Raw genomic sequence first — 13,841 nt, forward strand, 5'->3', positions numbered from 1 at the left:
ATTCCTGGACAACCTGGACTTCCCGGACCCCCCGGACCCCCAGGACCTCCCGGACCCCCTGGCCTCGGAGGAGTAAGTGGAGAGTCGAGGCGTTCGTGGAAGGCCTTATGTCACCTCGCCCCCACCCCCCCACCGCGGGGTTTTTAGTTTGTTGGGGTTTGTTTGTTTGTTTGTTTTGGCAGATGGCATACTTCATAGTATGAAATAACTTCAAACTTACAGGAAAAAAAAGAGAGAAGAGTTGCAAAAATAATGCAAAGAACTTTCACATATCCACGATTTGTCACATTTGCTTTATCAGTTTCTATGTATAAATATAATTATCTGGGTTTTTTTTTTTTTTTTCTAAACCATTTGAGAGTAAGTTGCTGGTATTATGTCCCTTTGCTCCTAAATACTTTAGCATGTATTTTCTGAGAGCAAGAACATTCTCTTAGCATGAGCGTTGCACAATGACTACATTTTGGAAATCTAACATTGATACAGTACCATTTATTATCTAATATGCAGTCCATATTCAGACTTCACCAATGTTCCCAATAATGGCCTTTATAGCTTTTTTGTTGTTGTTCCTGCTCCAGGATCCAAGCCAGGATCATGAATTGCATTTAATTGTCATATCTCTTTAGTTTCCTTTCACCTGGAACATTCCTCAGACTTTCTTTGTCTTTTATGACACTGAAATTTTTTGAAAAGGCCTGTTGTTCTGTAGACTGTCCTTTAAATTGGGTTTGTTGGATGTGTCTTCATGATTACATGCCAGTGATATGTCTTGGGCAGGGCTATGCCACAGGTCATGTTGTTGTCCTGCATGGCGCGTCACATCAGGAGGCACATGGTATCAGTTTTTCCCATTACTGGTGATATCTTCTGCCTTTCAACTCACTGCCCTGACCCTGCTTTCTCATGCACTCTCTCTTCTAGAACTTTGCTCCCCAGATGTCTTACGGCTATGATGAGAAATCAACAGGAATTTCTGTGCCTGGCCCCATGGTGAGTCACCAGCGAGGGATGTAGAGGACAGAAGAGCAGATGAGGACCCAGACAGGACAGGCCAGGGAAGGGATATGGGGTGGCATAGATAGCTTAGGAGCTCAAGAAGACCTTTGGGACCTCAGAATCCAGAGAGGATGCCAGGCAACTGGGTGGTCTGAACGGGAACCGTGGGAGATAAACTTTCCTACAGAGGCTTCATTATGGCCTCCCTTTCTTTTTCTTCTGTAGGGTCCTTCTGGTCCTCGTGGTCTCCCTGGCCCCCCTGGCGCACCTGTGAGTATCCAGGATGTCTCCACCGCTTTGGGCTCTGAGCTTTTGGAAGGAGGATTGGCATGAGGGCAGGGAAGGTGCTCAGAGATCTCTTGGTGAGATGGGGGACAGGTTGGCAGGGACCTACTCTTCTAACCCTACCCCTCTCTCCCTGTCTGCCAGGGTCCCCAAGGTTTCCAAGGCCCCCCTGGTGAGCCTGGCGAGCCTGGAGCCTCAGTAAGTGCTCCCCAACTTGTACTCTCTATGCAAATACACACTCTCTCTACAAATACATGGATTCTCCTATTGAAGGACCACCATCTGGGGTCTTTCTTACCTCCTTCTTCCAATCCTAGCCTTCCCCTTCTTTTTTCCTTATCCTGGCCATTCTAACATCCTCTCTTCCTGTCTCCTCTAGGGTCCCATGGGTCCCCGTGGTCCCCCTGGCCCCCCTGGCAAGAACGGAGATGACGTAAGTAGCCCTAGTAAAGAGACACCATCTGACCCCCACCACCTCTCCACGTGTTAGGTCCCTGTAATCTCTACCCCAGTGCCCCCACCACCTTTGGGGGTGATACCCAGAGAAAGGAGGGCATGTTCTCCTTGATGCATGGGACTGCCCTTGAACAAGGAGCCTCCTGGGATGTTTCCCCATCTTCCTAACAGAGGTGGCTGTCCCTCCCCTCACCCCAGTCACCTTAAAGCAGTCCCCAACCCCATCCCCTGATGTGAATGGCTTCCCACAGGCTTAACCACTCTGGGTACCTCAGATTCTCACTCCACGCGGTGAGATTAAGATGCTGGTGACAGAAATAAACAGAAATTCCTTTGGAGGGACGCAAAATTCAAGCAAGGGTTGCATGGCAGATTTAAACTGAGTTAAGGTTCTGGGCCCCTAAGCCTGACCCTCAACAACCCCAGGAAGACCCAGGCCTTCCATACTTTTCCAACTCAGGGGGCACGGGCACGATGGCCTTTTCTCTTTCTCTCAGGGTGAAGCTGGAAAGCCTGGTCGTCCTGGTGAGCGCGGGCCTCCTGGACCTCAGGTGAGCAGGATGGCGTGGCTGCCTCCAGGCTTTGCTGCATTGGGGCTTCATTTGGGAGCTGTGTCCACAGTGGTGTCTTCTAACAGCCCTGCCTTTGTCCTTTTCTTTTCTCCCCAGGGGGCTCGGGGATTGCCCGGAACAGCTGGCCTCCCCGGAATGAAGGGACACAGAGTGAGTCCCCTTTGTGTCATCTAAGTTCCCAAAGCCCCAGCATTGCATTCCAGCCCTTTCCCCAAAGGATCCTGGTGTGCGTCGTGGTGGGTGGCAGCTATATAAGTTCCAAGGGATAGAGAGTAGACATCAAAGAGAACTTCCCTCCATTGGGAAGGAAATCCCAATAAAGGGATGGAGTGAGATCTTGGGCCAGTTGGGGTTTAGTCTAGCTCAGACACAAGGGAGATAGCTGTGATGACCTCCTGAGGTTCCTCCTCAGGTCTGGGTGGCTGTCAAGGTTGTCCACAGTCTCCACAAGCTCTCACTTTGGCCCTCTTCCTATCTTAGGGTTTCAGTGGTTTGGATGGTGCCAAGGGAGATGCTGGTCCTGCTGGTCCCAAGGTAAGAGGCTGTGGGACTGTCATGGTCCTCCACCTCCCCTGCAGTCCCACCATGAATGAATTTCTAACTCTATTCTCTGCTCTGTAGGGTGAGCCTGGTAGCCCTGGTGAAAATGGAGCTCCTGGTCAGATGGTGAGTGTGTCCAGGTGTAGAAGGAAGAGAGGGAACAGGACGTAGGGGCAAGATGGGGGCTTGGGGAGAGGGGTGTGTCTCCTGTCTCACTTGGCTTCTCTTGGTTTTGTTGTCAGGGCCCCCGTGGTCTGCCTGGTGAGAGAGGTCGCCCTGGAGCCCCTGGCCCTGCTGTAAGTACTCCTGGCCCCTTGGGGGACTCCAGGTTCTGGAAGGGGTTCCCCAGGAGCTAAAGGGACTGAGCAGTGCTCAGTGAATGTAGCCGGGGCTTTCCCCTCTCTCCTGCAGGGTGCTCGTGGAAATGATGGTGCTACTGGTGCTGCTGGACCCCCTGTGAGTACAGCCCTTAGACCTCAGTGCCTGGGATTGCGGAGGGGTCTCAGTGTCAGCTCTTGGGTCTGATACCAGGGGCAGGACTGAACCCCAGGACCTCTTCTGTCCCAGGGTGTGACTTGCGGCTGCCATCTTCCTTCTCACTAACATCTCCCTTTCATTCACAGGGTTCCACTGGCCCCGCTGGTCCTCCTGGTTTCCCTGGTGCTGTTGGTGCTAAGGTGAGACCCCCACCCTCCAATGGGCAGGGCTCCCAAGGCCAAGGGGTGGGCATCTCCCTGCTCCCCAAACCAGAGGGACCCAGAATCAAGAGAGAAGCCCAGTCCCCAACACCTTTGTCCTGGGGTCCCCTTCTCTGATCTTGGAGTCCTGACTCTTGGTCTCCTGTCATGGCCCTTCACGCCCTGCCATCCAGACATGAGGTTGGACTCCCAGGGTGGCTCCTGACAGGTTCTTTCTTCCAATCCAGGGTGAAGCTGGTCCCCAAGGATCCCGAGGCTCTGAAGGTCCCCAAGGTGTGCGTGGCGAGCCCGGCCCCCCTGGTCCTGCTGGTGCCGCTGGCCCTGCTGTAAGTGTCACCTCCTCAGGACCCCCGTGCCTCTCCCTAACTCAGAGTCCTTGCCTGTCACTCACCCACCTCTCTCTGTGTCACAGGGAAACCCTGGTACTGATGGACAGCCTGGTGCTAAAGGTGCCAATGTAAGTGTCCTGCAGGTCTCAGAGCCGCCCCTGGTGCCCCCCTCCCGCCCACCCTGTGCCCTCCGCTCCTGGGCTCAATGGTTCTGCCTCCCGCAGGGCGCTCCTGGTATCGCTGGTGCTCCTGGCTTCCCGGGTGCCCGAGGCCCCTCTGGACCCCAGGGTCCCAGCGGCCCCCCTGGTCCCAAGGGTAACAGCGTAAGTACTGCTCTCTCTCTTCTGCCCCGCCCCACGAGCTGGCTCACGTGGCCCTTGTCTGGGAAGCATGAAGATCCAGGCCAGCTGAGCATCCCCGCTCTCCACTCATCTCCCTCTTCTCCCACTCAGGGTGAACCTGGTGCTCCTGGCAACAAAGGAGACACTGGCGCCAAGGGAGAGCCCGTAAGTCCCCCAACAGCCCCTTGGGGGAGGTCCAAGGAGGAATGGGAGGCCCTGGTGCTGGACACCCAGCCTCAAGCCTGCCCTGGAGCTGGTACCAGGACAGCCCCTCACCACAGGCTGCCCCTCCCTCTCCGCCCTCTCCAGGGCCCCACCGGTATTCAAGGCCCCCCTGGCCCTGCTGGGGAAGAAGGAAAGCGAGGAGCCCGAGGCGAACCCGGACCCGCGGGCCTGCCTGGACCCCCTGGCGAGCGTGTAAGTGCCCCCCCCTCAGCCCCAGTGCCGGCCTGGTGCCCACGTGTCTGAGCTCACCGACCCTCTCTCCTCCCACAGGGTGGACCCGGAAGCCGCGGCTTTCCTGGCGCAGATGGTCTTGCTGGTCCCAAGGTAACCTCTCTTCGTGGGTGGGAGGCTGACCTGCCGCTCCCTGGACACTACCTTCCTCTCCCAGATGTAGTCAGCCGCTTCCCACTCCCACCGCCCGGTCGTTAGTGCCCATACTGGGGCTGCAGACCTCTCTCTTCACACTTAGTTTCACCTTGACCTTCCTACCACCACCAATGCCTCTCAAAGCACCACCCACAGCCCAGGAGGAAGAATAGGCCAGCCCATGATAGGGAGACCCTAATTGTTGCTGTGACTCCCCCCACCAGGGTCCCGCTGGTGAACGTGGTGCTCCTGGCCCTGCTGGCCCCAAAGGTTCTCCCGGTGAAGCTGGTCGCCCCGGTGAAGCTGGTCTGCCTGGTGCCAAGGTGAGACCCCAGCCCTCTGCCCGGCTTGGCCCACGACCCTGCCCATCCTATGAGGGTTCCGGAGCAGGACCACAGATCCACCTTCTAGAATGTCCTCCGCCCCAGCCTCCACTCTCGTCCTCCCCCTCTTCCACCACCCTTATCCCCCACCCCACTCACACCTCTCTGCCTCCCCCTAGGGTCTGACTGGAAGCCCTGGCAGCCCTGGTCCTGATGGCAAAACTGGCCCCCCTGTAAGTATCACTCCCCCAGGCCCGCATCAGTCTCCTGACCTCTCACCCTGTGTCCTCATCTCCACTTTTGTACCTTCCATCCTCAGGGTCCTGCTGGTCAAGATGGCCGCCCCGGACCCCCAGGCCCTCCTGGTAGCCGTGGTCAGGCCGGTGTGATGGGTTTCCCTGGGCCTAAAGGTGCTGCTGTGAGTATTCAGTGAGGTGCATCACAGGGACAGACGCACTTAGGGCGAGGGTGGGGGTGGGGGGAAGAGTCCTCTCTCTGGGGCCACCTCTGCCATTGACTTGCTATGTGGCCTCAAGCCACTCATTGCCCCTCTCTGGGCCTCAGTATCCCTATTCCATAAAATGAGAGACCTCTCCTGGCTTTACTACCACTGCTCTATCCCTGGAAATAAGTATCGTTGGCCCCCAGATACACACACACAGACACACACACACACACACACACACACACACACACACACACACACACACACACACACAATACATGCGGGTTGCTAACGTGTAAAATGGCCCAGCCACCATGGAATGCAAATTGGCAGCTTCTTCCAAGGCTAAACTTCCACCTCCTTAGAACGCAGCAGTTGCACTGTTGGGCAGGCATGCCAAAGAAATGGAAACTTCTGACCACAGGAAAACCTGTACACGAATGTTCATAGCAGATTTATTTGTAGAAGCCTAAAGTGGGAATCGGCAGCATGTCCCTCAGTGGGTGCAGGCCTGAACAAACTGCGGCTGATCCAACCAAGGACGACAGCTGGCAATACAAAGGAAGAACTAACTATTGATACCTGCAACCGTTGCGATGAATGGATCTCAAGAGCAGTGTGTGAGTGAAAAGAAGCCCTGGGTGCCTCGCGGGATCCTAGCTCCGGCCCGGAGCAGGGATGGAACTCCCGCCCTTGGCAGTGAGAGCGGGGACTCCTAACCACTGGACCGCCAGGGAAGTCCTTATGTAATGTCTTCAAATGACAGAATCGCAGAGCTGAGAATAGAATCCGGTTGCCAAGGGTTGGGAGGAGGAGGGAGGGGGCTGTAGCTACCAAAGGTCCACAGGAGGGGTCCTTGTGAGGGGACGGGCTGGATACTGATGGCAGTGCTGGTCACCTGAGTCCCACACACACACACACACACACACACACACACACACACACACACGGGGATAGGATGGGCCTTTTACATGATAGCCCCAAATCTTGGTGGGTTCTTTGAGGTTCAAAAGAAGATATCAGAAGAGATGAAAGCCCTTTGCAGCTCAGGTCACCAAAGGCATACAATGGGGAGAAGAAAGGGGAGAGGGTGGGGAGAGGGGCCTAAGGGGCGGGTCGTCTGGGAGGAGAGGCCAAGGGAGAGGCCAAGAGGTGGAGCAGTGGAAGCCAGCAAAGGCCTTCCTCAGGGGCCAGAGCTGACCGATAGGTTCAAAAGCTCCTTAAAAATTCCACTCAAAGTAAACGGGAGGGACCCAGGAGGCCCCGGTTTCCCACTTCAGCTCCCTCAACCCCAACTCTCTCTCCCCACAGGGAGAACCCGGCAAGGCTGGAGAACGAGGCGTTCCTGGACCCCCCGGCGCTGCTGTAAGCATCTCCTTTTGGTCCCTGTCCCCTCCCTGCCTCCGCCCACGTCACATCCCTACATCCTGCAGGAGGGATGTGGGAGGCTCCAGCCCATCCCCAGGGCGTCAGGACCCCCAGCCCCCAGGCCCCCTACCTGTGCTCTCTTCCTCAGCTGCCCGCCCACCTCACCACCCTGACCCCTTTTTCACTCTCTCCCCATAGGGTCCTGCTGGCAAAGACGGAGAAGCTGGAGCTCAGGGACCTCCCGGACCTGCTGTGAGTGTCCCTGACGGGGAGGCCTGGGGAGGGGGTGCTGTGGGGCAGGAAAGGGGAGATAGCCCCCGTTCCCCTTCTCCTGAGCTTCCCCATGACCGCAGCATTTCCTCCTTGCAGGGCCCTGCTGGTGAGAGAGGTGAACAAGGCCCTGCTGGCTCCCCCGGATTCCAGGTGAGGCCTCACGGCTGTCAGGGTGTTGAGAGAGGGGCATGAAGAACACCTCTTCCAATTTCTAATCCCCCGCTTCCCTCCCCCATTTCCCACCTACAGGGTCTCCCTGGCCCTTCTGGTCCTCCTGGTGAAGCAGGCAAACCCGGTGAACAGGTAAGAGGTAGCAGCCAGCTGAAGACATGGGGAGTGCAGGGAATACAGAGGGAGAGTCCAGCCCCCCTAGATAATCAGACAACCATCAACTAGAGGGATCAAGGTTAGACTCGAGGAGGGACTTCCCATCATGAAGGGCGCTACACAGAGGGGAGCAAAGAGCTGCACCTCTGCATGATAGGATCTGGAAGGAGCTGTATGGCTGCTCGTCTGGATGACTTCTTTTTAGAGCTGCTGGAATACTCTGGCTTTCCCTCAACCCCAAGTTTGGGGAGGGCGACACATTCACGAGGAGGAGCAGAGGGATAATCCCGGTTCAGTGCTGAGAAGGGATTGGTGTCCAACCACAGACCCCAAGGGCTAGCCCCCAGGTGGACAAGAATGTTTTGTAGTTGGGAGGACCCAGGTGGGTTCTGCTCACTGTGTGTCCCTCCCTCTCGCTCAGGGTGTTCCTGGAGACATCGGTGCCCCCGGCCCCTCTGGAGCAAGAGTAAGTAGAGCCTCTTGGTGCTTCCACCAACATGCCCCGTGCTTGGCCCCGTCTCTGCAGCCACCTCATGGGCCCTGTCCTTTCCTTCCAGGGCGAGAGAGGTTTCCCCGGCGAGCGTGGTGTGCAAGGGCCCTCCGGTCCTGCAGGTCCCCGTGGGTCCAACGGTGCCCCTGGCAATGATGGTGCTAAGGTAAGGGCAGCACAGGGACCAGGTCTCACCCCTCCTGTGATGGGGGATGCCTGGCTGTGACCAAAGCCAGCTGGATGTTGGGGAGGGATGGGGGGACAAGACTGGGGTGGGGTCCATGTGCAGCCTGAAGTTCTGGGCTGTGAGCCTTTCCTCTTAGCTAGTACCTATCTTTGGCCTCAGAACCAAGCCTGGGAGAAATTAAGAGGGGGCTCAAAGCTGTGACCCACTTCTGAGACTCCAGTCTTCTTGGTTGTCATACAGGGCGATGCTGGTGCCCCTGGAGCCCCTGGTAACCAGGGTGCCCCTGGCCTTCAAGGAATGCCTGGTGAACGAGGTGCAGCAGGTCTCCCAGGCCCTAAGGGTGACAGAGTAAGTTGAACGCCCCCTTCCCTAGAACCCTGTGTGGTTCCCATCTCTCTCTGCTTCAGATCCCTCAGCATCACTCTTTCTACTCCTTTGGGTCTTTCCCTGTTCTCCTTAATCCTCCTTCTTCTCTGGCCTCTTGGCTGATGAATCCTTACCTATAGTCCAGGCCCTACCCTGCCCATGTGTTACCATGGCAACAAGAGGTGGGAGGGGGGCTCCTGGACGAGGAGTCCCTCTACACAAAGAAGGAGCTTCTTAATCTAAGTTCCCCGGAATCCCCACACAGACACCTTTCCCCTGAAAGATCTTGAGTCCTTGGCACACGTGGGGGCAGGGCAGACACAAACTGGAGAGGGGTCCCAGACACAAGCAGGATGCCATAGGTCACCTCCTTGCCCCACACTGGAAGTCTCAGGCTTTCCTGTGTCTTTAGGGCGATGCTGGTCCCAAAGGTGCTGATGGTGCTCCTGGCAAAGATGGCGTCCGTGGTCTGACTGGTCCCATTGGTCCACCGGGCCCCGCTGGTGCCCCTGGTGACAAGGTGAGATGGCCGCCTCCCCATCTTCTTCCCTAACACACAGCTTCCCCAGCAAGCCTGGGCACAGCTCTGCAGGGGGAGGCAGCTCCCGCCATTCCAAGCTGGTGACCCAAAGGTGGGGGGCCAGGAGGGAGGAGGACTCTCCTGGGTTATCTGCCAGGAGTATGTATTCAGCATGGGCCCCTGACCCTGCGCCTCTTGTCCCTCCCTCTCAGGGTGAAACTGGTCCTAGCGGCCCTGCTGGTCCCACTGGAGCTCGTGGTGCCCCCGTAAGTACAGAAGAGCCGGTTAAGCCTCCACACTCCAGCCTTCTCTCCCTTCATACTGCCCCTGGCCCTCTTTCTGGCCCTTCTCCACCTTGGCTCCCACCTGCTCTGGTCCCTGTGGAGTGCTGCTCAGGCCCTCCTTCCCCGCCCTCCGGTCCATCCCATCCCACCTTCCCCCAGATCAGGGCATCTCTCCATTTGCCTCCTTTTCTTCTAGGGAGACCGTGGTGAGCCTGGTCCCCCTGGCCCTGCTGGCTTCGCTGGCCCCCCTGTGAGTACCAAGGTCCCTTTCATCTTCCATCTCCAACTAGGCCCCGGGGCCTTGAGTGACTGGATGAGGACAGAGGCATTGGCCTGATTCAGAGAAGGAGGGTGGAGGGGGAATTGTCTCCCATTCAAGCATCTTCCTGCCTGGAGTTCCTGTCCTTCCCTAGCTGACTTCCTAGGCCGGCACAGCCCTCTCCTTCACTCACCGCACTCCGTCCTCCCCCAGGGTGCTGATGGCCAACCTGGTGCTAAAGGCGAACCTGGTGATGCTGGTGCTAAAGGCGATGCTGGTGCCCCCGGCGCTGCTGGACCCACTGGACCTCCTGGCCCCATTGTGAGTATCTCGCCGTCTAGGCCCCGAGCTGCCGGCAGGCTGGATCCAGGACTGGCCCAGCCGTGACGCCTCTGTGCTCTCCTACAGGGTAACGTTGGTGCTCCCGGACCCAAAGGTGCTCGTGGCAGCGCTGGTCCCCCTGTGAGTACCTCACTCTGATTCTCTGCCGAGGCTCTGCGTTTGGAGATGGGGCAGCTGGGCCAGCTGAGGGGCTGTTCTCCCTCTGATTGCTTCTTTGTCCTCTTCTCCAGGGTGCTACTGGCTTCCCCGGTGCTGCTGGCCGAGTCGGTCCCCCTGGGCCCTCTGTAAGTGTCTGTGGTGGAGACTCCACCGGTCTGGGAGGGTATGGGGCACAGGCCGTCAGGAGTGCGGTGGGCCCGACTACGGCTTCCGTAATGCTCCAGAATCCGATGGAGTCTGACGGCCCCAATTCTCCCCAACCAGGGAAACGCTGGACCCCCTGGACCTTCTGGTCCTGCTGGCAAAGAAGGCAGCAAAGGCCCCCGCGGTGAGACTGGCCCCGCTGGGCGTGCTGGTGAAGTCGGTCCTCCCGGTCCCCCTGGCCCCGCTGGTGAGAAAGGAGCCCCTGGTGCTGATGGACCTGCTGTAAGTGTACTACGCTCCAGACGGGTCCAGAGTGGGAGCAGCGTCCCCGGCCACTGGAAGTCGCCTCACCGCCACCTGTCCCCCACAGGGCGCTCCCGGCTCTCCCGGACCTCAAGGTATTGCTGGACAGCGTGGCGTGGTCGGCCTGCCCGGTCAGCGAGGAGAAAGAGGCTTCCCTGGTCTTCCCGGCCCCTCTGTGAGTGCCCCCTCACCTTGAGGATCCCGACAAGAACAGTTGCAGGACTTGGAGGGCGCAGGGTGGGGGTGCTGGGGTCAGCGGGGACAGAGGTGGCGGGTCCTAAGGCCCTCTCCCACCCCATCCCCGGCCTGACTTTCTTCTCCCTCAGGGTGAACCCGGCAAACAAGGTCCTTCTGGAGCAAGTGGTGAACGTGGCCCCCCTGGTCCCATGGGCCCCCCCGGATTGGCTGGACCCCCTGGCGAGTCTGGACGTGAGGTAAGCGGTTGCCGGCCCCACGCCAGTGCCCTCGGTGTGGCCGTCTCGGCCTTGGCCTGAGCCTCCCTCCCCTTGGCTGGCGTTCACCTTCCCCCGCTCTCTGCAGGGAGCCCCTGGTGCTGAAGGATCCCCTGGACGAGATGGTTCTCCGGGCCCCAAGGTAAGACGGCTGCACCCTGGGGCCACAGCCCCACCTGCCGCTCCACCTGGCCCTCTCAGCTGCGGCTGACCCGGATTCCCCTCCTCCCCCCTCTCCCCCTCTCAGGGTGACCGTGGTGAGACCGGCCCTGCGGGACCCCCTGGTGCTCCTGGTGCCCCTGGTGCCCCCGGCCCCGTCGGCCCTGCTGGCAAGAGCGGCGATCGTGGCGAGACTGTAAGTAGCTGGGCTCTGGCTTACCGTTTCTGCTCAGGCCAGGGACTCTCCAGGCCTGCCGAGGGGTCTGCAGATGGACACCTGACTTCACCTAAGCAGGGGAGAAAAGGAGGCCTTGCAAGATGTCTGGGCCCTTGGCCTCCCTGAAAACACTGAGCCACAGCTCAGCCTCGAGACCCCTCCTCCAGACAGTCCCGTTTCCCCCCCACCAGGAATGGGGTTTGTTCCCAGGTGCTCGCCCCAGCTTACATGAGGCCTGAATTTACATGAAGATTCACCTGGGGTCAGGAGAGAATGGATACGGTGGGAAAAGATGAGAGGAAAGAGGGATTTGGCCAAGGGGCGGTCTCACCTGCAGCTCAGGCCAGGCCAGCCCTCAGCTGGGCTCTCCCTGACCAGGATCTAATGCTCTCTTTGCTCTCCCCAGGGTCCTGCTGGTCCTGCTGGCCCCATTGGCCCCGTTGGTGCCCGCGGCCCCACCGTAAGTGCCCCGCTCTGGCCCTCGTGTCCTCAGAACCCTTGTCCACATGTGGACTGCGCCCCCTCAGTGCTAACAGAACTTCCACCTGACAGTCTGTCCCCATCTCTCTTCTAGGGACCCCAAGGCCCCCGTGGTGACAAGGGTGAGACAGGCGAACAGGGCGACAGAGGCATTAAGGGTCACCGTGGCTTCTCTGGTCTCCAGGGTCCCCCTGGCCCTCCCGTGAGTATGCCCAGCCCCTCCCCAGCCCCCAGCTGCCATCTTGTCTTCTTTTATCATCTCCCGAAGTCCTGCTGTGTGATGGGGGAGGACACTTTGCCTCGGTTTCCCTCTCTGGACCGTCCTTTGCCTCCCTAGCGGGGACTGGGGTCTGAAGACTAATGGGTGTTTCCAAGCAGCCTCTGAGAGAGGGAGGGGTGCGCGACGAGGGATCGTGGGAGGGGTCTCAGCCTATGGACACCCTGGGGCTAGACTTCCAGAATAACAAGGTGGCTGGCAGGGGGGCGGCTGCTGGCCACATTTGACCTACACTCGGCCTAAACTGTCTTCGCATCTCTCCTTCAGGGCTCTCCTGGTGAGCAAGGTCCATCCGGAGCTTCTGGTCCCGCTGGTCCCCGCGTGAGTTGTGTCTTCTATTTATCTCCTCTTCCTGGGTCCCTCGCCTCTCTGGAGAAGGGTCTGGGGCAGGGGGTGAAAGAAGGGAAGGGGGCTCTGGACAGCCTTACGCAGCCCTCGCCTCCCCCTCCCACTGCTTCCTCCCACAAAATTTCCTGGCCCAGCTGTGGGAGTGAGCCATAATGAGGCTGGGGAACCAGAGCCAGGCAGAGTGGGTTGTGGGCTTCTCTGCCAGAGCTGGGGTGGGCCCGTGCTTTCTGGCAGGCTTTCTCCAACCAGCTTCCTCCCTGCAGGGTCCCCCTGGCTCTGCTGGTTCTCCTGGCAAAGATGGACTCAACGGTCTCCCAGGCCCCATCGGTCCCCCTGGTCCTCGTGGTCGCACTGGTGATGCTGGTCCTGCTGTATGTGGTCCCCCACCTTGTCTGCCCGTGGCCCTCCAGCCCCGAAAGCACTGAACCCCGGTAATCCCCCCTCTCCTCCCTCTCTGCGCAGGGTCCCCCCGGCCCTCCCGGACCCCCTGGTCCCCCTGGTCCTCCCAGCGGTGGTTACGACTTCAGCTTCCTGCCTCAGCCACCTCAAGAGAAGGCTCAGGATGGTGGCCGCTACTACCGGGCCGATGATGCCAATGTGGTCCGTGACCGTGACCTCGAGGTGGACACCACTCTCAAGAGCCTGAGCCAGCAGATCGAGAACATCCGGAGCCCTGAAGGCAGCCGCAAGAACCCTGCCCGCACCTGCCGTGACCTCAAGATGTGCCACTCCGACTGGAAGAGTGGTAAGGGCTGGCCCAGATGTGCCTCCTCCCGCCGCGACGGGGCTGAGCCCTGAGGTGCCCACATCCCGTACCTCCCCTGACGCCATCTCACCCTGCCCCACTGCAGGAGAATACTGGATTGACCCCAACCAAGGCTGCAACCTGGATGCCATTAAGGTCTTCTGCAACATGGAGACAGGTGAGACCTGCGTGTATCCCACTCAGCCCAGCGTGGCCCAGAGGAACTGGTATATCAGCAAGAACCCCAAGGACAAGAGGCACGTCTGGTACGGCGAGAGCATGACCGGCGGATTCCAGGTGCGTGAGCTCCATCCTGTAGCCACTCTTAGGAGATGGGCTGGCCCAGGGCTCAGCAGGGCCTGAGGGTAGGTCCTGGGTGGACCAGACCTCTGCTAAGTGTGATCAGCTGGGAGGCAGGAGACCTGGGTCCTTGATACGGGGTCAAACACAGGGTGCCTGGGGGCAAGGGGTGCCACCTCTGGGCTTAAGGTTCACTAGGATGCTCTCAGGGGACTCCAGGGAGGGAGGCCAGGACCGGAGGCTCCAACACAGCCACTCACTC

At 59.0% G+C, this 13,841-nt stretch overlaps 1 protein-coding gene across 1 annotated transcript in view; it reads left to right on the top strand.

Annotated features, from left to right (window-relative positions):
• The window catches only part of COL1A1 (collagen type I alpha 1 chain), a 17,102-nt gene that overhangs the window by 2,432 nt on the left and 829 nt on the right, over positions 1 to 13,841 (top strand). The window contains exons 6-50 of the mRNA XM_007465065.1: positions 1 to 72; positions 925 to 993; positions 1,225 to 1,269; positions 1,429 to 1,482; positions 1,664 to 1,717; positions 2,238 to 2,291; positions 2,409 to 2,462; positions 2,793 to 2,846; positions 2,934 to 2,978; positions 3,095 to 3,148; positions 3,264 to 3,308; positions 3,476 to 3,529; positions 3,778 to 3,876; positions 3,963 to 4,007; positions 4,104 to 4,202; positions 4,332 to 4,385; positions 4,530 to 4,637; positions 4,716 to 4,769; positions 5,036 to 5,134; positions 5,314 to 5,367; positions 5,454 to 5,552; positions 6,891 to 6,944; positions 7,146 to 7,199; positions 7,317 to 7,370; positions 7,470 to 7,523; positions 7,969 to 8,013; positions 8,105 to 8,203; positions 8,465 to 8,572; positions 9,003 to 9,110; positions 9,323 to 9,376; positions 9,591 to 9,644; positions 9,867 to 9,974; positions 10,062 to 10,115; positions 10,226 to 10,279; positions 10,419 to 10,580; positions 10,669 to 10,776; positions 10,928 to 11,035; positions 11,142 to 11,195; positions 11,301 to 11,408; positions 11,836 to 11,889; positions 12,004 to 12,111; positions 12,454 to 12,507; positions 12,798 to 12,905; positions 12,997 to 13,279; positions 13,386 to 13,576. The exon at positions 1 to 72 is cut by the window's left edge and continues 13 nt beyond it. Coding sequence (XP_007465127.1) covers positions 1 to 72; positions 925 to 993; positions 1,225 to 1,269; positions 1,429 to 1,482; positions 1,664 to 1,717; positions 2,238 to 2,291; positions 2,409 to 2,462; positions 2,793 to 2,846; positions 2,934 to 2,978; positions 3,095 to 3,148; positions 3,264 to 3,308; positions 3,476 to 3,529; positions 3,778 to 3,876; positions 3,963 to 4,007; positions 4,104 to 4,202; positions 4,332 to 4,385; positions 4,530 to 4,637; positions 4,716 to 4,769; positions 5,036 to 5,134; positions 5,314 to 5,367; positions 5,454 to 5,552; positions 6,891 to 6,944; positions 7,146 to 7,199; positions 7,317 to 7,370; positions 7,470 to 7,523; positions 7,969 to 8,013; positions 8,105 to 8,203; positions 8,465 to 8,572; positions 9,003 to 9,110; positions 9,323 to 9,376; positions 9,591 to 9,644; positions 9,867 to 9,974; positions 10,062 to 10,115; positions 10,226 to 10,279; positions 10,419 to 10,580; positions 10,669 to 10,776; positions 10,928 to 11,035; positions 11,142 to 11,195; positions 11,301 to 11,408; positions 11,836 to 11,889; positions 12,004 to 12,111; positions 12,454 to 12,507; positions 12,798 to 12,905; positions 12,997 to 13,279; positions 13,386 to 13,576 — 3,603 coding nt within the window. The remainder of the gene's footprint in view (positions 73 to 924; positions 994 to 1,224; positions 1,270 to 1,428; positions 1,483 to 1,663; positions 1,718 to 2,237; positions 2,292 to 2,408; positions 2,463 to 2,792; positions 2,847 to 2,933; positions 2,979 to 3,094; positions 3,149 to 3,263; positions 3,309 to 3,475; positions 3,530 to 3,777; positions 3,877 to 3,962; positions 4,008 to 4,103; positions 4,203 to 4,331; positions 4,386 to 4,529; positions 4,638 to 4,715; positions 4,770 to 5,035; positions 5,135 to 5,313; positions 5,368 to 5,453; positions 5,553 to 6,890; positions 6,945 to 7,145; positions 7,200 to 7,316; positions 7,371 to 7,469; positions 7,524 to 7,968; positions 8,014 to 8,104; positions 8,204 to 8,464; positions 8,573 to 9,002; positions 9,111 to 9,322; positions 9,377 to 9,590; positions 9,645 to 9,866; positions 9,975 to 10,061; positions 10,116 to 10,225; positions 10,280 to 10,418; positions 10,581 to 10,668; positions 10,777 to 10,927; positions 11,036 to 11,141; positions 11,196 to 11,300; positions 11,409 to 11,835; positions 11,890 to 12,003; positions 12,112 to 12,453; positions 12,508 to 12,797; positions 12,906 to 12,996; positions 13,280 to 13,385; positions 13,577 to 13,841) is intronic.

The sequence above is a fragment of the Lipotes vexillifer genome, unplaced genomic scaffold (genome assembly GCF_000442215.2).
Source record: "Lipotes vexillifer unplaced genomic scaffold, Lipotes_vexillifer_v1.1 scaffold591, whole genome shotgun sequence".
Taxonomy (NCBI): domain Eukaryota; kingdom Metazoa; phylum Chordata; class Mammalia; order Artiodactyla; family Lipotidae; genus Lipotes; species Lipotes vexillifer.